At 40.3% G+C, this 24,671-nt stretch overlaps 1 protein-coding gene across 1 annotated transcript in view; it reads left to right on the forward strand.

Moving 5' to 3' along the window:
• Positions 1–4,135: 4,135 nt before the first annotated feature.
• Positions 4,136–24,671, forward strand: part of LOC101649319 (inhibitor of growth protein 1-like) — a 29,727-nt gene continuing 9,191 nt past the window's right edge. Inside the window, 1 exon segment of the mRNA XM_045284511.1 lies at positions 4,136–4,189. Within this exon segment, the coding sequence (XP_045140446.1) occupies positions 4,136–4,189 (54 nt within the window).

Consider the following 24,671-nt stretch of genomic DNA (forward strand, 5'->3'; position numbering starts at 1 on the left):
AGGGAACTGCTAAGGCAGCTGCACCCGATGCAACCATCACAAAACAAGAGACCCGAGAACTAGAAAGGTGAGGCTTCACCACCCATTTATCCCTCCGCCTTTCAACCAGCACCACATGTGATTATTGGCCAGGTTGGCACAATTAACTAACTCAACCTCCCTCATTTCTATATCAAATCGCTTTCCTTTCCTATCCCTCATTTGCAGAAACAAAAAGAAGTCACACACAGTGAGGTCAGTTGAGTAAGGTGCATGGGGCAAGAGAGACATGCTGTATTTAGCCCCAAATCTGGAGCACTGAGATGACTGTGTGAGCAGGTGCATTGTTGTGGCAAAACCAGTCTCCGGTCTGCCACAAATTAGGCCTGTATTATTGAACACTGTTACACTGTATTTTTAACCTATAAATAGAAAGCTTGGTTAACAGTCTGACTTGATGGAACAAACTTCATATGCACTATGAGTTAGTATTTTTGTCCATCCAGAACAAGGTTGATCATCACTCAACATTTCTCCTTTGTTTTGAAATGAGAACACCACTCATACATTTGAGTTTTTCCCATATGCTGCCCTTGTAAGCTGTGTCAACATCATAACAGATTCTGCAGCATTTTTCCTGAACAGGAAACAAAATTTCACAGCCTCATGCTGTTCTCTAAATCAACCACAAAAAAAAGCAAAACAAGGTTTGAAAGAAACTGCTTTTATGAAAAAATTCACTGACCAAAGAGAACCTTCCCAGGTGACACCACTGTGTGCACCAACTCAGAATGAATTGCTCAATGCTTGCCTAGAGAAAAATATGCATACAAAGAAAGCTCTGGTTTAACCAGCGCAATTCTGGTGTTGTTTTGTGTTTTAAGATACCCCTTGTATGTAAAATAAATTATTTAGGTCAGTGTTTCCCCTGGGGCTATGCTGGAATGAATGATGGAGGGAATGGGGCTAGAAAAGCAGATACCTATATTTTATCCTATATTACAGGCTATAGTACAAAAAGTTGTTAATGGCCTGGGAGGCACTGAGTAATTTTTCTTTTTTAAAGGCAGCAATCCAAATAAGTGTGGGGACCTAATGTTTATGTGGACAATACTGCTGATTTTATAGTTAAATACAATCTCAAAACGATGAAAATATTTATTTACCAGACCTCTCTGTAGAAAAAATCTTGTAACTTCCATTCAGAGTTAACCACCCAATTCAATAGAAAGAGCCCTAGTTTGATATTCCTTTTCCATGTTCCATAACATTTTAGAAACAATGTTAATCAAAATAATAGGGAAAGTTATGCTTTCAGAAGATGATTAACTAAACCTAACTTTTGATTTTAATTATAAAATGAAATAGGGTTCTAAACTGATATTTCTGTTTCATTCTGAAAAATATCCTCAATTAAATTTGGGCTGAAGTATGGACCATTTACTTCATGTCCCTAAATAATCCAACTGAATTGATGAGATTGATTAGTAAATTGAAAGAGATAATACTTCCAAAACTGTATCACAAGATATTTTTCTCTAGTGCCTACTGAATTTAGCCACCAGGATTTCCCATTAGCACTGAAAAGTCAACACTTTCAGTTGTACCCAATTTTTCTCCCCAACCATTTTCTTTTCTGCCCAGCTCAGGTCTTTATTTTACTACTGACTGGTTGCTCCAGAGTTGTAACAGTTCCTCATCTTTCTTCAGGAACTTACAGAGAACTGTTTTGAGCCCTCTTAAGACACTTGTATCCTTCAACCATAGTGGAGGACTCATGATATCAGATGCTTAAATATAAATGGGACTGTTTAGTAGAAATATGAACAAAGTGAAAATATATAAATGTGATACCAGTTGATCAACACAATCTCCCCTGCAGGGTATCAAATTATTTAATGTGGCTCTTGGAGCCATACTCTCTTAACTCAAACGAAAAGATGGTTTCCTCCTGGATCTGAGTCAGAGCAAGTGAGCGAATATACTGATAGGACACAGTTGTGAGTGCATTTTCATAAGATTCATTGTGATTGCCATCCAGCTGTGTATACAATGAGCCATCTGAGAAGTAAGGGGTGGGGAACTCTCACTACCAGCAAGAGCCGGGAAGAGAGTGCGTCCTTGAATTCTGAGATCCCTGCACAGTGGACCTTCTTAAGCCAGAAGACAGCTGTGAGAGTGGAGGAACAAGAGAAAAAGAGCAACAGCACCAGGCACCAGAGCAAGACAGGGTGGTGGACTTCCCAGCCCACAAAGCAAGTAGAGCTGAGTGCTTTGGGGCAGGAGGCTGGCTTGTGGAGCAAAGAGCCTCTGGGCAGATAATGAACAAACTGGGTTTACTGACCCACAGGGCTGGAGCTAAGTGCCTTTGGATTGAGGCTGACAGCAGTGTGGCAGGCCCTTTTGGGCATTTCTTAACATTCCTGATTGAACATTGAACATCCCTGAGTATTTCTACTTGACTTACCGTTAACTGAAATTCCTCCTGTTAGCCTACACAATAAACCCTAAACCATGAACACTCTGTGCGTTTTGTGTGGCCAATGCAATGAAACCATAGAACCTAGCAGAGAAAGAGTGCTGTGGGAGACAGAGCCCTAACAGTAGAGAATGTTGTGTGAGACAGAGCCATCTCATTATTTTATTTCCTTTGTTTTCATCTGGGTGAAAGTGAGCAATCACAGACAACTCTCTCTAGAAATTCTATTTTACTGCAGAAAGATGAGAATTTATTTTTAACCAGAAATGATATCTGCTGTTCCATGTCAAGCCCAGATGTCAGTGACTGCAGCCTCTCCACTTTGCCCTCATTGGGATCTACTGATGTGGTTGCTTTGCTGAGGAGGATGCCCTTCTTCCTCACCAGAGTGAGTTCTACAAAGGAATATGAGGCCCAGCTGCAGACTAGGTGTTTTTATCTCGTCGTGCCTAACCCCCACCACACACAAATCTCTGCCTGCTAAAATTGCAGTATCTAGTTCTAAATAGAAACCCCCTTTAAGCTTTAGTACCCTATTAGAACATCTCAATAAGTTTATACAAGGGTTGAGAAATCCATATGCATACCTGCATTATACTTAGGCAACATATGAGTATGTAAGGATGCAAACTATTGTATTTCCTATGTTACAAACTCTGACAAGGATTAAACCTGTATGGTCTCTGCTGTGAAGAATCTGGAGCCAACAGGGGTTCAAGTACTGTGCCTTGCTTGAGGGGATCAATAGTTAAATATTATTTAAATACCTATACAATACTTTGGGCCAAAACAATTGTCATGGGTCTTTAACCAGAATCTCTTGTCAGTAATTATTTTGCTTTAACATGTAATTGAGGTTTCTTACTATTGAAAACCCATCCTTAGTAAATGGCAAAGCCCAAGGCCATGTCATTTGATCTTAGCTATTTGCTTCAACTCCCACCTTCAATATATATACACAGGTGCAGCCACAATACAGGTTAAGTTCAGAAAATACTGAGATAAAGGAACTCCAGAATGTCAGGTTGAGGGTTGCATGAGATAAAGAAGTACAGGCAGTCAGACCGTTACCTTGATGAAAATTTCTGACCTATTTTTCTCCCAAACTGCCACCTCCATCTTCTACCCAGGGCCTTTCCAACTGCCTCGATATCAATGTGTTTCCCTCTGATTCGCCCACCTGAGTGAGATTCATGCAATTACTCTGGTACACTGTAAATCAGGAATAATTGAGAACGTTATGAGAGAATTTGGTCAGGATACCACCATGTACTTTTCTGAAGAACATCAGAGATAGATTCACTGAACTGGTTCAAAGAACTAAAATTGAACTCAAGAATTAAAAAGAGCAATAAAAAAGCTTTCTTAGTTGACTGCTTTGGGAGTTGGAAAGAAGAAATGAATTTTGAAAGGTGAACATTCATAATAAGTGCTATTTAGTTTAGGTCCGAAGTAGCCCTGATTATAGTGTCACAGAGATGAAGAATCTAAGATTCAGTTGCCCAAAACAGCGAATCTTCCTTCTGAAAGAAGCTAGACTATAAAACTCTTCCAAGTTCTCTTAATGCCTTACAACATTCTTGGTACTAAAGATTATTTTATTTGCAGGATCTATAAGCAGACTATATTTTTGAAGAAAAAGTTGTTTGGCAAGATTGTTGGGCAGAATGAGCAAAAATGTATTTCACGTCTAGCAATAAACTTGAACCTAATGGTGTGACAGGAGTGAGGGTATGTGTAAAGACCCTTTCTCAGTATAAATTTTAATCCTTTGAACTTACTGTGGGTAGATTTAATAGCGGGTTTACTACAATATTCTGTGTGTGGGAACATCCTGAAGGCAAAACTTTTTTATCTTCTGATCAGCTGATTGTATTCTATTTCAGTGTCCCTCCAAGTTTCAATTGTCAAATGTTAAGCACTAGTTGATTGTGAGTGTGTTTGTCTGTATTTAAGAAGAGAGGGGTAGCAGTATTATAGAACATAATTTAACTTTTTGATACAAAAAAGCTACTATTAAAGATTGTTTATATATTTTATGCCATAGAGACATAAATGACTATATCATTCATCTTAAGCACCTTACTTTTTGTGTCTGCATGCTAATTTAAACTTTTATAGAACTTGTGTAAAGAAACCACATTTTCATGTGTGACTCTACTGATATTTGAAATAAAGGCACACACACACACACACACAAAAACCAAGATGGTTAACTAGAGAGAGGGCAAGCTGCCTGTTGTTAGGTGCCAGAGACCCTGTGGACAATGGAACAGACCCTATGTACAAAACACTGGCCAGTCCTGTGCCATGTTATATAATCTCAGAGCCTATTGTTGCAGACACTGTTAATCCATCTTCCCCACCACCCCATGGGTAAGTTATTTTTATTCATTTCTTTTAGACCTTAATATAATAAGTAAAGAAAGGGTTTTTTCCCCTATTTAAAAAAATACTTTTATAGGGGCTCTGACATCTCATCACAATCCATGCATTCCTCCAATGTTCAAGCACATTTACACATATGCCACCATCATCATTTTCAAAGCATTCTCTTCCCACTTGAGCCCCTGATATTACCTCCCCATTTCTTCCCCCTCTCTCCCCCACCCACCCTCTGTCATAAACCCTGATAAGTTTTAGATTATTATTTTCATATCTTACATCATCCTCCATCGCCACTCACCCACTTTTCTGTTATCTGTCCTCCTGGGAGGCAGTTATAACTTGATCCTTATGATCGATTCCCCCTTTTTCCCTCAACCTTCCCTTAATCCTCCTGATATCTCTACTCTCCTTGATGGCCCTGAGGGGTTGATCTATCCTGGATTCCCTGTGTTGCAGGCTCTTATCTGTACCAGTGTGCATGTTCTGGTCTAATCCATTTTATAAGGCAGAATTGAGGTCATGATAGTGGGGTGAAGGAAGCACCAAAGAACTAGAGGAAAGTTGTGTGTTTCATCAGTGTTATACTACACCCTGACTGCCTCATCTCTTCCCTGTCACCCCTCTGTGAGGGGATGTCCAATTGTCTACAGATGGGCATTGGGTCTCCACCCCATGCCCCCCCTCATTCACATCAGGTATGGTTTTATTTTGGGTCTTAGATACCTGATACCTGATCCCATTGATCAACACCTCATGATCACACAGGCTGGTGTGCTTCTTCTATGTGGGCTTTGTTGCTTCTGAGCTAGATGGCTGCTTGTTTATCTTCAAGCCTTTAAGACCCCAGATGCTATATCTTTTGATAGCCAGGCACCATCAGCTTTCTTCACCACATTTTCTTATGCACCCATTTTGTCTTCAGCGATCGTGTCAGGAAGGTGAGCCTCATAAATTGCCAGATTATTAGAACAAAGTGTTCTTGTGTTGAGGGAGTACTTGAGCTGAGGCATTAATCCATCTTATCAAGGCTCTTCCTCTTCTTTGCTGCCCCTCTAATTTACCAAACATGATGTCTTTTTCCTTAAAGTAGTCTCTCCTGATAATCACATGCCCATAGTACATGAGATGAAGTCTCACTATTCTTGCCTCTAAGGAACTTTCTGGTTGTACTTCTTCCAAGACTGATTCTTTTGGCGGCTCATTGTACTTTCAATGCTCTTCTCTAGCACAATAATGCAAATGCATTGATTCTTCTTTGGTCTTCCTTATTCAGTGTTCAACTTCAACATGCCTATGAGGCAGTTGAAACTTTGGCTTGGTTCAGGTGCACCTTAGCCCTCGTAGTAACATCCTTGATTTTCAGCACTTTCAAGAGATCTTGTATAGCATATTTAACTGATGAAATGCATCAGCATCTAGCACCACATCTAGACTAGTGCTTCCACAAGCACCCACTTAGCAAGACAGAATTGTTGATTTTGTAGATATTGGGGTCTAGTCTCAATTTTGAAAGTTTGGAAACCTGATCTCAAATGCCCATTGACTGGATTTCTTCACAATAAATAATCTCAATTAAAAATCATTCCTCTTTCAATACATTCTATACTATAGAGATATTTTGCCAGTTTTCTTAGGCCAGGTTCTTCAGAGAATCAAAACCAGCAATGTGTATCTAATATACATAAAGTATTGCCACCAAATCATAAAAACGTTTATTAAACATAAATATCAATGTGAAAATGCTGTTTCTCAATATATCCTCCACATGGGTATACACACTACTTAAAGGCAGTGTTTCCATCTATCTAGCTCTTTCTTGCAAAATCCTTCACTCTTCAACTTACACCACACTGAGACAGTGGGCTAGGCATCCTTCAGGGGCTCAAATCTTATTCCTTGTTGATATTTTTTGAGTTTGGGATGACAAAGAACTCTTCAGGGACAAGATTGGAGCTGGAGGGTGGATAGGTAAGGTTTTCCAAAGAAATTACCATGGAATGGTCCTGTTACTCTCCAAATGAGCAGATGCATGATCATGATGAAAACAAAAATCCTTTGATGAAACTTTCCTGCCTTTTTCTCAACAATGCAGTTTTCAGTGTTCTTCAAATTTTATCATAGGAAGCCCCTATGATTATTCTGGGTCCATTGAGAACATCTATTAGTATTACCCTTTTGAAATCCAAAAACCACAGTCACCATAATGTTCTGAACTAACGTCTCTGCTTGAACTAACCCAGCAGATCCTGGTGGGAACTACTTTCTGATGGAACCTTTGTTTTGAAGGCTATGATGACTGAGACAAGTGTCCTACTGAAGAAACGTGTCTGCAGTCATACACTGATCATAGAGACATGTTTAGACACGTTTTCTTTGGAATAAACCCATCTATGTGTACTGCAATCCTACAATGAATATTTTTCTATTCAGTCTTCTATAAGGAAAGAGTTATTTCAAAGAAATGACTCACACAATTTCAGAGGCTGTGAAGTCCCAAATGTGTGGGTCAGGAGGGAAGCTGAAGCTTCTGACTCAAGTGGTTGCAGGGATGACAAGCCTGACACACCTGTAGGTCAGGCAGGAGGCTGCTAGCCCATGCCAAAGTGGCTGTTTGGACATTTGACTATGGGCTAGATGCAGGGTCTAGTGAGAGCAGTTGTGTCAGAACATTTTATATATATATATATATATATATCATGAATATAGGCAACACCCACCAGCAAACTTCCCTTTCAATGGATTGCCTGTTTATATCAGATGACTGAATGGAATATGATTACATACTGTCTGCCAAATCCTGGAAAATCATGGCCTAGCCATGTTGAAACATAGCATTACCCATTACACCAGTTCAAATATACGCAGGTATATAAATCATTGAAATTTAACTACAACTACAACACAATTATATTTGGTCATATAGCTTATTTATGAAGATTAGAAAAAAAGTCTGTGGATATAGTAAATTTTGTTGTAATTTATGCAAAAACAAACAAACAAAAAAAATCTCATTTTAATTTAGTTGATTTTGACTCATAGTGACCCTACAGAACAGGGTAGAATTGCCCCTGTGAGTTTCTGAGACTAACTTTTAATGGGAGTAGAAGCCCTATCATTTTCACACAGAGTGAATGGTGGTTTCAAACTCCTGACCTTGTGCTCAAAAGCCCAATGCATAGCAAGATTAATTTTCAATGGGATGAAATCAAAAGTATAGAATCACAAATAAATGAGAATTTATTATGTGACAGAGGGGTCATTTCAAGTACGTGGAGAATGAAAAGTTATTTACTATATATCACATAATAAAATTAACTAAGTAGATTGTACACTTAAATATTAATGATAAAATGATAGAGGAGATGTTGGGGAAATAGTCCTATTTATTTAACAAAACAAAACAAAAAATCCTTCTGGAGAATGTTGCCAAAGGTTAGTACTACAAAGGAAGATAATTGAAGCCTTGACTTCAAAGTGTAAGATCTCTAGATCAATGATAACTGCACACAATTGAAGGCAAATAACAGGGACATGTGTTTGTAACAATTATAAATGTCAAGTGGCTAATATTTTCTCTATCAAACTCTTTGCCAGCCAATCAGTTGCGACTCACAGCCAGCCTATAGAGCAGAACTGCTCCACAGAGGTTCCAAGGCTGCCAACGTTTAAGTCAGCAGCCTGTCAACGTTTAAGTCAGCAGCCTGCCACATCTTTTTCCCACGGAGCCACAGAGGGGTTCAAGGCCTCCATGTTTTGGTTAGCAACAGAAATCTAATCATTGGACCATCCTGGTCCCATCCTTCTATAAAATACCTATGCAATATTGAGGAACCCATGAGTCCCAATAAGAAAAAATATGGACAAAACATACATAATCTATAAATGGACCAGGAAATGACTAATAAACAAAACGGCAACCTTTTAAAAAGTTGTATTAATAATGAAATAAAATTTTAAATGAACAAAGTGCCATTCTTTGCTGATTATATTGGCAAATGGTAACTATTAAAGTAAAAATCCTTTGAAGGTCAGGCTGCTGGGTAGTAAGCTATCATATGTATGATTGGTAGAGAGATAAATTACCATAGTATTTCCACACGGTATGTCAACCTAAGAAAACTCAGGGTAATAGGTTTACTCAATTCTCAGATTTTAACAGAATTCCCTGCCAACTAGACCTTTTTTTTTCATTATTATTATTTTATTGGGGGCTCTTACAGTTCTCATAACATTCCATACATCAAGTGTATCAAGCATATTTGTACATATGTTGCCATTGCCATTTTCTAAATATTTACTTTCTATTTGAGCCCTTGGGACTGTAACTTAGACCTGGTTTTATTTTGCACTAAATGTTTCCTTCACAGAATTTGAACCTAAATCAAAGAACCTCAAAGGAGAGAAGACAAAGTTTGTTTTAAAATGACTGAGTCTCACAAGGGTACTTGAATCAGAGTCTCAAAGATTTGATTACTCTGCTTGTTTTTTTTTTAATTGAAGTAAAATGCTTTACCTATCCAAACTATTTAATTATATCAAACAGTCCTGGCAAAGTAATCACCTCATAATATTAATATTACTTTTGATTCATTTTCCATTAAAAAAAAAATAAACTAAATGTCTACAAAATTGTTTGAAGTACTGGCACTTTAAAAATACATATGTACTCATATGAAAAGCCTGCATCTACTATGACAATGTAATTTGCATTTTTATCAATCATGCCACTTGAAAGATGCAATGCATATAATGAAATCGGTATGTTTATATATTTGGACATAGGAACAATCTTATATTTGAGCTTTTCTTTCTGCTCTGATCGTTCACTCAATTGATAGCCACTCTTACTTGAAATTATGTTTCTTCCTGCAGGCATTGTCCCAATTACCCCCAAAAAATGTGGCAAACCTGTTTCCAGGGGCATCACTACACATAATACTTACAATGACCAGTATGTAGATCACGTAGTCCTTAAATATTTATATCTATTTAGCCATGCTTCATCCTCTGGAGAGAAATCCATTGATGTGACTTCTGGCATCTGGAAACCAAGAACAAACTACTCTGGAACCCAGAGAGTAACTTTTGTACCTGTGGTACAAGAGGGAGCCCTGGTCTCCCTGGGGGTTAAGAAGGATTCACCTACTCACCACAGGTTGGTGAGTCAAAAACATTCGTCATGCCATGATAAGGCCCTCTGTGTCCTTAAAGACATGTAGTTTCAACACCCTACCAGGGGTGCTATGAGTCAGAATTGACTCAAGGGCAATGGGTTAGCTGTGTGCTGCACGAGTAGGAACTAACCAAGGATTGCTGGAGAGAGACTTAAGATGATAGAGTTATTGCAGGTGGAAGTGCAATATCAATGCTCTGTCAAGTGAACATCTACATGAAAGTAATGGAATGAAAAACGGTATAAGATACTGTATTGGGGGCACAGAGAGATTTTCAATTCAGAACTGCCTCCCAATAATTACATCTGCTCTTCAGGCTGCTAGGGACACAGGCACCAGAGCACCAGCAGCTGCGTCAACTGAGACGTTTGCTGACTTTTTACTAATTGAAACGAATGTGGAGGCCGGGAGATTTTGTAGGTCTAAGCATATCTACAACATAAAGTGGAACCATCAGGATTAAAACTGCCTCCCCACATGCAGAGCTCCTGCTAGTTGAAAAAGCTTTCGTTCAATGTGCAGCTTTCTAGTGTCAGAGAAGGAAAATTAATAGGATATTCTGGATTGCAAAGAAAGCTCTCTGCAAATGCGAACACTTTGCAAGATGTTAGCAATGCATCAGTGCCCATTTTCAGTAAAAGGAGATGTGTATGTAGGTGGATATTTTTCTCAGACAAGTAAAAACTGCATGTACTCACGTGATACTATACTTCTCTGTTATCTGTAGTCAGTTTTTAATTTGAGTTTGCAATAAGAATCAGCATGTAAGTATGAGTTATGCAACTAACGCTTTCAATGAAAAAAAACCCAGTACTATGATCCCATGTTTCACAAAAGAGGGTAAACAAATGGTCCATGACAATGTAAAGACAAAAAGCTCAAAGAAGGAGTTGAGGCTGTATTACCTTCTTCTTCAGCAACTTAATTATTCTGAGTGGATAATTTTAGGGTTTTTATCATTCTAATTTAAAACATCCAAGGTATGCCAAGGTGTGAATTTAATCTCATTTACAGGATATTGAAAATGTGAATGTCTTCTCATGCTTTACCTGAAATATACCTAACCCTCTTCCAATGGTGCTTCCTCCCCCTACCCACCAGATGCATAAAATCCCTTTTTCTCAAGTTGTTTTTCCTTCTACCACATCTCACTCACTTTCATCTCCACCCAGCCTTTGAAATAGTGTTGTAAACATTCTCCGCATCATAAAGTAAATAACTCCTGCAGTCTACTCTTTCTCCTGTTAGGAGTATTCCCTTTACTTTGCTGTCTCTTACACTTTAACATTCCCTCTGAAAAAACTTAGTCATCCCTAAATGAGCTCTCCCCAAATAATGCTTACGGTATGGCAAAAAGTAAGTATGGTAATCATACAACTCTTTGGATGCTATGGGCTAGATGTTAGACTTCCAGGCATAGATGCTACAGTTGGAATTCATGAAATCCATCACATTTTCAACTCTGAGCTAATTCAGGAAGATAAATACAAGTTTTATTCTATTGTTCAGCATTTGAAAAGTTCTTCAATGTTACAGATAATATCCTAGATAGCTATGTATATACTTCTGTTTGTCAAAGATTTTATAATAGCAAAATTTCCAGGAATGAATAGCTCAGGAGCATCCATTAGAAACAAGGATGACAAGATTAGGCACAGCATCCAGAGTTCAAATAATCTCATCTGTTCTCTGTAATCATAGTTTCTGAGCCAAAGCAAAACAAACAAACGCCTTGTGGTAGAGTTCACTTCAACTCCTAGTGATCCTGTAGGGCAAAGTAGAATTGCCCCCGTGGGGTTTCTAGGCCTGGATTATGATGTTGGAAAATAGCATTTCATGTTCTAAGAACTGCCTGAACTGAATAATGAACAAATCTGTCCTGGAATAAGCACAACCAGAATGCTCCTTGGAAATGAGGATGGTGAGACTTCATTTCACAAACTTTGCACATGTACCAGGAGGGACCCATCCCTGGAAAAGGATATCGTGCTTGGTAAAGTAGAGAGTCAGTAAAACAGAGGAAACCTGGCAATGAGGTGCACTGACAGTGTTGGCAATCATGGGCTCGAACACTGGAATGCTTGTGAGGACCGTGCAGGTCGTACATAGGGTGGTTATGAGTGGGAGCCCACCGAAGCAGACGACCTCATCTTTTTGAGGGTTAGCAGCTGAATTCTTAACCACAGCACCCCCAGTGCTTCTTGAAGATGACATAGCATTTACTGATTTGTCTGGATAAATATCTGTTGGAAAGGCTTTAGTGTGCACATGAAGATATGATTGATTATTAATTAATCATTAAACCAAGTGTATACTGATACATGTCTTATTGCAAGATCGGGCACCTTTAACCTGGCATGTATTTTTTCCATCAAGTATTTTCGGAGAAGCACATGGCTGTTTTCATTATTGGAGACAGCCCCCAATTCTGGTAACCAGACGTGTAACATTACAAAACATGGCCTGGCCCTGTGCCACGTCGACGATCATTGGCATCTTCATCCGTTGTTGCAGCTACTGTTTCAGTCCGCTTCACTGAGGGTCCCTGCTCGCTGACCCACTACTTTTATCAAGCATGGGACCCTGTTCTAGCGATTGGTATTTCCTGAGAACATGCCCGAAATTGCTATTGCTGCTGTCAGGTGCCCCTGAGCCAATTCTGACTTAGAGACACCCTATGGGAAACAATGCCTGCCCCAGCTCGATCTTCACCATTGTGGTTATGTTTGAGGCCATTGTTGCAGTTCATGTGTCCCTCCATCTCGTTTAGCATCTTTTTCTTTCTCACTGAAGCTCTACTTCACCTAGCAGGATGTCCTTTTCCTGATCACCTGATGTCTAAAATACATGAGATGAAATTTCACCAAACTCCCTTGTAAGGAGCATCCTGGTTGTACTTCCTGTAAGAAAATTTTGTTGTTGTTGTTCACCCAGTAGTTCATAGATACTTTAAATATTCTTTGGCAACTCTGTAATTCAAATGCATCTATTCTTCTTTGGCCTTCTTTATTCATTGTCCGACTTCCACATGCTTATGAGGAGATTGAAAACCCATGAAAAGCATATTGCTTGGGTCAGGACAATCTTAGTCTTTAAGGTAACATCTGGGCTCTTCAACGCTTTTAAAAGGTCTTGTACCGCAGATTTACCACTGGTCAATTTCCTGACTGCTACATCCAGGAGCCTTTATGGGGAATCCAAGCTAGACATCAGTGTCCTCTCTGGTTATCTATTATTCCAGTCCTGGTTATTTTTGTTTCTTTCAAGTTGAATTGTGATGTTGAGTTGTAAAGTTCAAAGTAAGCAAATGGAATCTAGCTGTCCTCCCTTCTAAGGAACACTCTGGTGCATCTCTTTGAAGAGTGATCTGGGTGCCCTTTGGGTAGTACATGCTGTACTCAACATTCTTCAGGAACCAGCAAAGCTACGATGTAAATGTTTCCTTTCTTTGTTGGCTTTCTTCCTCATTATCCAGCTCTTACGCATATGAAGCAATTGAAAAGAGCTTGTCTTGGCTCAGGCAACCTTAATCATCAAAGAATTGTCTTTGGTTTTTAAAACTTTAAAGAGCCCTGTGGTAGTTTTTTTGTTTTGTTTTTGTCAACTTAATTGGTCCAAGATTATCAGTGGTGTAGCACTAATCCCCCATGATGTGAGCTAACAATATATTATCATCTCCATAATGGGATCTGCTATAAACAACCAATCAGTTAAAATATTAGGGTGGGATGCAATACGATTACATAAGTCACTGCTCTGATGCATTTGAAAGGAATATTCCTTGGGAGTGTGGCCTGCTTCCAGTGTAAGTGAAGATGGAAAAGCTGGCTTTGATTTTTAATGTGTCTAGATCCTGCATCTGACTTATTGGCTTCAAGTCTTCTGGACTTGAGTCAATGGCTTGCCATATTACTTGAGAACCCTGAGAGTCATCAGTGGTTTGCCATCTGATCTGCTGCCTCCGGACACATTTACCTCTACCGACACCAATGTGTCTCTTTCATGCCAATCTTGGATTCATCGGACCCACACTTGAGTGAATCAGGAGATGCCTCTAGCTTAACATTTTACCTATGAACTTGGAACCTGCCAAGAGTTTGACTTGCCCACTTCTACAACTGTATGTGCCATTTCCTTGGTAGGTATAACGTTATTTAATCTATTCCAATTTTTCACATTGAAAACTAGTATTTGATTTTATTTATATTTCTTTGATTGCTAAATTAGAGAGTTATCTCTAATATCAGTTGACATATGGTATTTCTCTTTTTTGTGACCTATTCATGTCTTTTGCTAAAATTCTACTCGACTATTTTATCTTTTAAGATATTTATTTATCAAATTAGCATATAAGTGAAAGTAGGTTTTATGAGATGCATTGGTAGCATCCATATTATTTCTTCAATTAGAAAATCAATTGAGAGGGACACAGAAGAATCTATAGATGGTAGTAAAATAGTAGCTTTGTGATAAATCTGATATCAGATGCAGTTTAGGTATTATAACCAAATGGAGTTGTAAATACTGCCTTCCATCATGTGAAGCTCTTAACACAACCAGACAGTGGACAAATTTGGTTCTGCCAAGTAGATAGGTGTCCTAGGACGGTGGTATTACATGGCTCCAGTATAGAGTGTGAAGGCACAGCTGAATCCCTACAATTTACAGCTTTCTATAAATGTGTGACTTTGCTGACTACAGTGCATATGACCCAAGGCTTGGCATTTTGAATCACCTCATATGTATGAAAAAGCTGGATGATGAATAACAAAGACTGGAGAAGAATCTTGGCATCTGAATTATAGTGTTGATGATGAATATTGAATATACCATGGATCACCAAAAGAATAAATCAATATTTCTTGGAAGAAATGCAGCCAGATTGTTCGTTAGCAGCATTGATGGCTACACATTTTTCTCACAGACTTTGGACATGTATCAGTTAGAAACAGCCTCCGAAGAAGGCCGTCATGTTTGGTAATGAAGAAGGTCAACAACAACAACAAAGAGGAGCCCCCTCCAGGTAATGAATTGGCAGTGGCTGTGACAATAGCCTGAAACACAGGAGTGCTCGTGAAGCTGCAGCAGGCTCAGGCATCACTGTGAGTTAGAGCAGACTGGACAGCACCTAGCAACACGCACATACACCAGTAGGAAATAGGGACTGACATAAAATGTTTTGTGTTTTGTTTTTAATTTAAGTACCTAACATTTCCTCTATAGCACTGGTTCTCAACCTGTGGGTCATGACTACTTTGGGGGTCAAACGACCCTTTCACAGGGTCACCTGATCCATAACAGTAATACAATTACAGTTACGAAGTAGCAATGAAAATAATTTTATGGTTGCAGGGGGTCACCACAACATGAGGAACTGTATTCAAGGGTCGCAGCCTTAGGAAGGTTGAGAACCACTGCTCTCTATAGGGATATAAAAGCCACAGGCTCTAAAGAATTCCTTTGAGGGTCTATATTGAATAAAGTCATGAGAAGAGACAATGTACTCAGAGATCTCCCTAAACATCCTAAGCTATTTGTTCTCTTAACTCATTGAATTTACCCATTAGGCCAATTGTTAGTTATGTCAATGCCCAGCTGGGGATGGTATTGTCCCCTCTATGGGAAGTGATGAGCATTCTATGAAATCAAAGCAGCTTACACCTCTTAAAGTCCACTCTCCAATCCCTGTCACTACTGTCTTGGATTTCTCCTAAGTCTGCTGTTGAGCAGTTGATACCACCTGCTCTTGAAAGGCATGAAATTGATCAGAACTCTAAAAATGAACCCTAGGATCACTCCATAGCTTAACCTGAATTTTTACCCTTTGTTTTATTTTCCATTAACTTAAAACTCACTGTTATCATCCCCAACTTGTAGTGAACCCTACAGGACAGACTCAAACTACTCTGTAGTCTTTACAAGGCCGTCAATCTGTATGGCAGCTCCCTGCCCAAATGTTCTTCCATGAAGGGACTGGTAGGTTTAAATCACCAACATTTGATTAGCTAACAAAGTGAAATTAGCTAAAATGTCAATCTCTCTTAAAATCTAAATGAAGTTAAATAAAACAAATGCCCACAGACTGAAATAAAACAATCTTGTCCTTTTAAGTTAAACTCCAAAGACTGTAAAAATGTCAAGCTAGTGTCTAAAGACAATACTGCCCCCCCACCCCCACACACACCCTAATTTTGTATTCTTTCAGTATTAGCCCAAGCAGTTCATGCCTGGGTGGAGTTTGGCTCACTGCAGTGGTTAATCCTCGACTTTGCCTCATAATCTATGTGAATTTTCCAGAGCCAATAAAAATGATCAGAGACTACTCTCATCAAAGTGTATATTATAGCAATACCTATTATCATATCTGAAAGGCAAAGTTCACTTAATCATCCCACTTTCTCAGAGATATTTGGAACTTGCTATCTATTTGTGACCATTAGCAAGTCCTTCTGGTGATAATCAAGTTACCAGATGTGTTAGGTACCTTATTCTCCTTATACCTGACATTCCAAATCTTTGGAAATTTATCATTTTAGTTTCTCCATTGAGCCCTAGTTTCTGGTGTTCTTAGCCAGCCCAAGGGGTAGATTCTCTCTGAATATTTTGATTTTTGTTCTTTTCTGTTTCCCTGAGGTGCTTTAGGGAGACTGTTAGCTGTGAATTATCACAAAGGTACCCCTTTGTTTATGATTGAGTTGGTTTATTGTGCCAACCTGGCCGATAAGCACATGTGGGGTTAATTGAAGGATGGAGGGATACATGGCTCAGTGAACCTCACCTTTCGAGTTCTCGGGTCTCTTGCTTTGTGATGGTTGGACCAGGGTGCAGCTGCCTTAGCCAGTTCCCTGCTTCAGCTGGCAAGGCTCACTTCCTGCAAGACATCCTTGAGGAGAAGCCACATGGGCCTACCCCAATGCAGCCCTGGGTGCTGGAGCAGCCGTGTGGAGACCCCTGCCAGTGCTGAGATGCTTACATGTTCACTGACTCAGCTTTCCTCCTGCAGTCGGCATGATTGTGCCTGCTTTGTGAGTTGGAGGAGAAATTTGTGGATTGGTGTTTGATATTGGGTTAATGGGCTAATGTTGGACTTGTGGGCTTGGGCAACACTGGGTTGGGATGTTTTCTTGATGTGCACTTAACCTTTATATAAAACTCTCTCTCATACATGAGTTTCTGTGGATTTGTTTCTATAAATTACCCAGACTGACACAATGATGAAACCAAACTCACTCCCATCCAGTACATTCTGACTCACAGGGACCCTATAGGTAACAGTAGAAGTGACACTGTGAGTTTTGCTGTCAGTAATTCTTTATGCAAGCAGAAAACCTCCTTCCTCCCCAGTGGAGAAGATGGTGGATTCAAACTTCTGGTCCTGGGGTCAGTCTCCAAAATGTAACCCATTCTCCTATCAGAGTTCTTTTCCTTAGGATGCCTGCTGGTGTGTGTGTGTGTGTGTGTGTGTGTGTGTGTGTGTGTGTGTGAGAGAGAGAGAGAGATTCTGGATGGATACAGGAGCCTTAGTGGTACAGTTAGTCAAAGCGCGTGGCTACTGACCAAGACGTTGGCAGCTGAACTCAGAAGCCAGCTGACAGGACAAAGATGGAGCAGTCAGCCGATACAAAGATGAACAGCCCTGCAAACCAGTTCTACTCTGTCCCATTGGGTCACCGTCCGTCCTAATCAACTAGACGGTAGAGTGTTTGCCTTTGGTTTTGATGTATGCTTGCACAATGGCCACCAATGTGTACTCTCATGAATATTGTATTAGGATGATCACATACCCTCACAAGCATATATGTCTGTTCTTGATCTTTGTGCTCTGTGAATGCTTCCATTGTCTTTTACTACCTTCCAATTGATTCCCAACTCAAGACAATCATACAGGACAGGGTAGAACTGGCGCCGTTTATTTTCAAGGATGTAAATCTTTATGGGAGAAGACAGCATTATCTTTCTCCTGCAGAGTAACTGGTGGTTTTGAACTGCTAAGCTTTGGGTTAATAGCCCACTATCCCACCAGAGCTTCTCAGTTAGACACTTATCATTTGTCGCTAAGATGGCGCTCCCTTGACTAATCTGTAGTCAGTGGCATGGAGGTGGCTCTATTTGACCTGCTCTGGCTTCCCTATGGTCATGAGGCAGACATCAGGCATTCTTTATCCTCCACCCTTTAACTACTCTGACAGCAACTGTTCCTCCCACGGCATTTTGCTTCTATGCTGGGCTCAATGCTTCATTGCAATGGCCACACAGAGCTCACCATCAATAGTCACAAATGAGAAGGATTTTTTAGGAGAGTGGACAAGCCAAGATCAGAAAACATAAGGATGTTTATTGGCTATTAGATTGATGGGTTATTATGTTCTTGGTCTACAATAACACCTCTCTTCAGCCAGCAGGCAAGCCTCTCTCAAATCCATAGCTTCTCAGCCACCTGGTCCCTTTGTCTCTGCTTCCGTGGGCCTGGCAGGCCCCTGGTTGCTCTGCCTCACAGGGCCATCATTTGTTCTGTCTTGTGTTCTCCCTGCCTTGGCCTCTCATCTCAGCCTGACAGGGTGGCTTCTGCTGCCCCTGGCCTCTACCTCTGAGAAGGAAAGGTGAGAGCCCACATGTACAGCTTTAGAAACTCTCTGTGGGGTTGCTTTGCATGGAAATCTACTTGATGGCATTCATTTGCGTGGCTAGCTGTATGTGTGTGTGTCTACACATCCACATTCCTGACCTCACCAAAAGCCACTCCTAGTAACAACTTTTAACTACTGTGTAAGTAAACGACTTCCAAGTTTCTATTTACATGTGGACAATATTAATCATGGGTAGTGTGATTGAATATTACTCTGTACCAAGCACTCTTCTAATGGTACAATATGGCTTTTCTTACTTACAGATAAAAAATGCTTATAGTTTCATCTTCATGCAAAAAGAATATACATACTTCAGTGCCCATTTTCATAAAGTTCCACATTTGACCTTTCCATCACAAGCATGTAGTAGATTTGTAAAGGAAAAACAAAACAAAAATCACGAAGGATGCTTTTTTTTTTTTTAATCAATTTATTGGGGCTCATACAATTCATCACAATACATAGATCAATTGTATAAAACACATCTATACATTTGTTGCCCTCATTATTCCTAAAATTCGCTTGCCTCTTGGGTTCCCGGAATCAGCTCATTTTCCTTTTTTTCCCCCTCCCCTTCCCTTCCTCCTCCCCTCTCCCCCATGCACCCTTAATAATTTATAAATTATTATTATATCTTATATTACACTGTCCGGCGTCTCCCTTCACTCACCCTTCTGCTGCCCGTCCCCCAGAGAGGAGGTTATATGTAGCTCCCTGTGATGAAGGATGCTTTAGTACCCTAGAACACTGCAATAAACAGTATCTCCAGAAGAGGCCAAAACAAGCCGTGTTGTTGGACTGGTTGAAAAAGAAAGATTGCATGGACTGGAAGGCATTTTCTCTTGATACATGGATTTTATGTAATGCTTTGTACATGGCAGACAATAAGATATTTGTGATATTCAAGAAAAGAAGAGAAAGGAAACACGTTCTGTATCTGTATCATCTCTATGTATAAACTTCTTATTGCAGGTCAATAATTTGCTCTGCAGTCTGGTGCCCTCCATTCTAATTCAGTTCATTAAGGTGTACATACTTGGAGCATGAAAGTTTGGGACAAGGGAAGAAGGCGAGGAGGAAGTGATTAGGTAACTCGGGTGCTTAAAAGAGACATATCCAGCTTTGAATCACACATTCCTTTCCTTTCAAGCTATGTGACATTTGGCAAGTCTCGCTACATCATCCTTACTTTGCTTCAAAGCACCATTCTTCTCTCTCCACTTAAGGTTACTGTCCTTTCTCATCTGTACTGGTAATTCATATTTTAATAGATATGTTAAAGACCAAGTGCGTCCCCTCACATTCAAGGGTTCTATTTTAAGGAAGGTCATTTTCTTGTCACACATAGTAAAACAGATTTGCCACCGTGCCTAAGGGATTCATTTTCCTTTTCTCCATCGTATTTCCTGCACCCTCCCATCATCTGTGTTAATATTTCTTATCATCCTCTGTGCCTCCTCCACCAGACTGTAAGCTCCCCGGGAACAGAGACCTGGTCCTCCACACAGAGAGAGCAGCACATAGAAGACACCTCTCACTCACTCAGAGCCTCACTTCCATTCAGTCAGTTCTGGCTCAGTGACCCTAGAGGGCAGAGTATAACTGTTCCTTCCGGTTTCCAAGGCTGTACGTCTTTATGGGAACAGAAAGCCTCATCTTTTCCCCTTGAAACCACTGGTGGGTTTGAAGGGCTGACAATCTAATGCATACCCACTACACCACCAGGGATCACAGGCACCTATATATATCAAGTGAGGGGATAAATAGATAAATCATGGAGTCGCTTCCATAATCAAAAGAGATGATTCATTTATGAGTAGCCAAGTATAGTTCAAAGTAGCTGAGTATAATGCAAAATTATTGCAGGGAAATATGATTTTTACTCGGAGAACCTAAATAAAGTGGCAAAGATGGGGAGAGTTGAGGGCAGAGGATGTAGGGTTCGCTTGCCTTACATTGCCAGCAAAGGATTGATATCTTCACAGAGGATCTGAATATGTACATGGGAAGTTGTGTGTGTTTCTTACAGGCTTTCAAGGTAGCAAGGTTGGTAGGCTTATCCTCTACAGGTAGCTTTCGGGGAGACGTTTTGCCTGCATCTTTGGTCATAGTACTAGCAGGATGCCTGTGCCAGTCTCCAAAGTGTTCATCCGGAATGAGGAGTGAGAATGCTTATTGTCTTGAAGGCTTCTTCCTCATATTCTTCAGGGTCTCTGGTGGTGCTGTGGGTTGGGCTGTTAGCTGTTAGGTAAATTGTTTCAATCCCCGCTGTCTGTGAGAGAAAGTTGAGTTTCTGCTCCCATAAGAACTCGCAGTCGAGAATATTCTAGCCCTAGGGTCCCCATGAGTCACAATGGACTCAATGGCAGTGAGCTTCTTTTATTTATTCTTATTTTTTGTTCAGCAGTGTCCTACCTTCTCAATGAACATAATCTCTCTTAATTGAAGGTTAGCATCTTTCAATCAGTTCCTTTCTCTCTTTTTTATGCAGTTCCCAGCAGTGAAAGTGTTCTCTTCATATGCTGCTATTGTTTTAGCTGTCCTTGAATCACCTGACCCCAACATTGGGTAACCCCATCAACAATGGAAGAAAATGCTGCCCAGATAGAACTTTCATAAACCATAGGCTTTCCTTCTTTGGCCGATTTTTAGAAAAGACCACCAGGTCTTTGTTTCTAGATACTTATATTCTGACAATAACAATCATAATGTTTTTTGTTTTTTGTTTTTTTTTTAATCATAATGTTTTTATAATAAGCAATCCATACCTCGAAAAAATATATCCAGTGCCATTCTGAACCAGGGTCAGAGTTATTTTTATACAGCCCTTTCGAGTGGAAGATAGATGCAGGTTTCAAAGGGATTGAGGATTTTCCCTGGATTTCATCAGTACGCCAATTTCATTCTTCACACTGGAGGAACACTGTTTTTGTTCTTTTCAGATTATGTCTAGCCACATCCTTTTGAGTTTATGTCTAGCCACATCAAAAGGATGCCGGCACTGTAATTTCTGACTTTTAACAATCCCTATTGCCCTCATCCTGGAAAGCACCTTACCCTAAGAGAGCGTGACTCGAAGTCTCCTGTGGGAACCCTTACTCTCCTTTAGCAGAGGAAGACAAATAAATGTTGCCAGAGGATCCTTTGGGGAGTCTCTGTTACCTGATGGAATGAGTAGGCTGTTATATGAAGTGACCAGCAGATGGTGCTCAAGGAACAGACAACTTTAACTTGCTTACTCCTGCAGAAAGCTCACTGTATTTGCAGTGAGAAATAGGAGTTTTTATCAGTCTGCTCCTGTAAGGACCACAGACTCAGAAAGCCTATAAAGGCATATCTAGCATCTTGTCGGGTTTCTCTGAGTCAGAATGGATTCAATAGCAATGGGTTAGTGCTGAATGGGAAGCCCTGGGCTTCTATAGGGAAAACAATAAAGCATTGCCATCCAGTCAATTCCAACTCATCCCCACCATTTATAGGGTTTCCTACCACATTTTCAGGAGAGATGAGTCCCCTGGAGAAGGGCATCATACTGGGTAAAGTAGATGTGCAGCAAAAAAGACGTAGCCCCTTGATGAGATGGATTCACACTGTGGCTGAAAGGGAGGGCTCAAATATAAGAACACTGTGAGGCTGGTGCAGGACAGGGCACCATTTCACTCTCTGGTCCATAGAGTTGCCAAGAGTTGGAACTGATTTGATGGCACCAAACAACTACTACCTGATCTAGACGAACCAATGCTGTCCTCACTGAAGCAGAGAGCCTCACCTTCCTACTCAGTTGGCTATTGTTGCAAAAAGAAGGATGATCAGACTAAGCCCTCATAGCTTGAGTAGCCATTTTTCTGGTACAGTTTTATGGAAGCCTAAAATAAACACATGCTCAAAGTAAAACGACGTGATGGCAGTGAGTTTGGTTTTTTGGTTTGCAATGAAATCAAGCATACATTATACAGGTAAAAAGAAAAAGTCCAAACTAATGGCCACTGATTGAGTGGACTCCACCTCATAGCCACCGTGTAGGATAGAGCATAACTGCCCCTGTGGGTCTCTAAGACTTTACAATGCTTCAGAAGTAGACACCCTGCTCATTTCCTGTGGTGCACCTGGTGGGTCCAACCTGCCCCACGTATCAGCCACTAAGCTACCAGCGCTCCTTCCCTTACAGCCCCATTGTAGGGACACCTCTGCTACCATGTCTCCTGTGGCAAGAACCCCACTGCGAACAGTTTTAGGTCATCTGGATCATACATAGGCAAGAGGTTGCATTCTTGTTAGCGAGTGAGTGTTTTCTGTATGATCCTTGCCTCTTTTCTCTCATCTATTTCAGAGTAACATCTGAATGCTTCCAGAATCTGCATATCAACTTTGGCAGAAACACAACATTGGGGTTTTTAAGCAACAGGAAGCCTCTGATTTAGTGAAACCTAGTAATCCTTTCACCGCAATTTTTTTTGATAACTTCTGTCTCTCCTCTCCCTCATTCTTTCTCTCTTCTTCAGCATTTCTTTTCCAAATCCATTAAGTCCTGAGCTGTCTGTCACATTCTTCATTATCTGTGTGCTATTCCACATCAGTGATATCAAGTTCTAAATTCAGCTGTCTTGCCTGATGCACGATGTTTCACCTATCTCTTCCCTCCTACTATCCTGAGCAAATGCTGCCAGTGTGCCCGTGACTCTGCAGTTTCTTTTCATAACCCTTGCCTGCGTTTTCCCCTAGCACTCTTCCAGGAAGACACAGTGTTCCAGGGACCCGGTTGGCCACAAATGCACTTTGTTGGAACATAAATATGTCCTAAGCTGGGGGACGTATTTTACTTGAAGAGTTCCATTTGCAAAGTATGCTCTCTTGCGGTTGCTAGGTGCCATTGAGCTGGCTATGAGTCAGAGCCACCCTTCGTACCGCAAAGTAAATCACCACCCTCACAAACGTCCTTATATTTGAGCACATAGAGCAGCTAACAGGTTACATAAAAGGGATGTACCAAGCGCAGAGTCCCCATATAACTCTCACCTGAATAGCTTCTCCAACGATTAACGGTTTTCATTCTTGCGGCATCTCTGAGACAACAGGTGAGCTAATATTCGACTCAAACTCATCCACCCGCCATTGAGTCAATGCCAATTCATAGCAATCCGATAGGACTCAGTAGAACTGCCCTGTGAGTGGACAGTTCTTAGGGGACTAGAATGCTTCAGGGGAGTAGAAGACCCATCTTTCTCCCTTGGAGAAGCTAGTGGACCCAAACTGCAGGCCTTGTGGTTGACCGTCCAATGCCAATATATAACCCGCTATGCTACAGGGCTCCTACCAGGCTCATATAAGTAGATGATTAATAAACAAGATTAATTGTTTACAGTAAGACTAACTCTGTTGGTCAGTCCTATGAGTTTTTCTCTTTCTTTCTTAACAGTGTTATTGGCATCTAATTTGCATATCATGTAACAACAATTCGGTCACATCAAGATGAGTTGTACAGTCATCACTGCAATCAGTTTTAGAACATGTTCTTCATTCTGGTACTCATCGCTACTAGCTCCTCATTTCCCCTCAACCTCCCCTGCCGAACCACCTAAGAAGCATTAATCTAGTTACTGTCTATAGATTTACCTATTCTGGATTTCATTACACATAAATATATTTAAAAACAAACAACAATTAGCTCACAAGAATAACAAATTAAAACAGATTTAGAAATCTCAATCTGAAAGAAAGCAGAAAATATTTCAAGCTAGAAAAAATTTAAATGGATCATAGGAGAGATAAAATGATAGGGTGCTAAAGTTTAACCTCACAGTATCTGTAACAATCCACTTTCCATTGCATTCTTAATGATAACAAGGTATTCACATCCCTGGTCCATGGTCAAAGGGAATTCCCCAGGGATTTGATACAGGTGTCTTTCTCCTTCATTTCCTAAAAAAAATACAGTGAACCCTCGCCACTTCACGCTTCGACTTCCGCAGCTTCACCCTATCGCGGTTTTTGCGTAACAGCGCATGCTCTGTCATTACTGCCACT

The sequence above is a fragment of the Echinops telfairi genome, unplaced genomic scaffold, assembly GCF_000313985.2.
Source record: "Echinops telfairi isolate 266 unplaced genomic scaffold, ASM31398v2 ScPeMD7_7469;HRSCAF=8507_0, whole genome shotgun sequence".
Classification (NCBI taxonomy): Eukaryota; Metazoa; Chordata; class Mammalia; order Afrosoricida; family Tenrecidae; genus Echinops; species Echinops telfairi.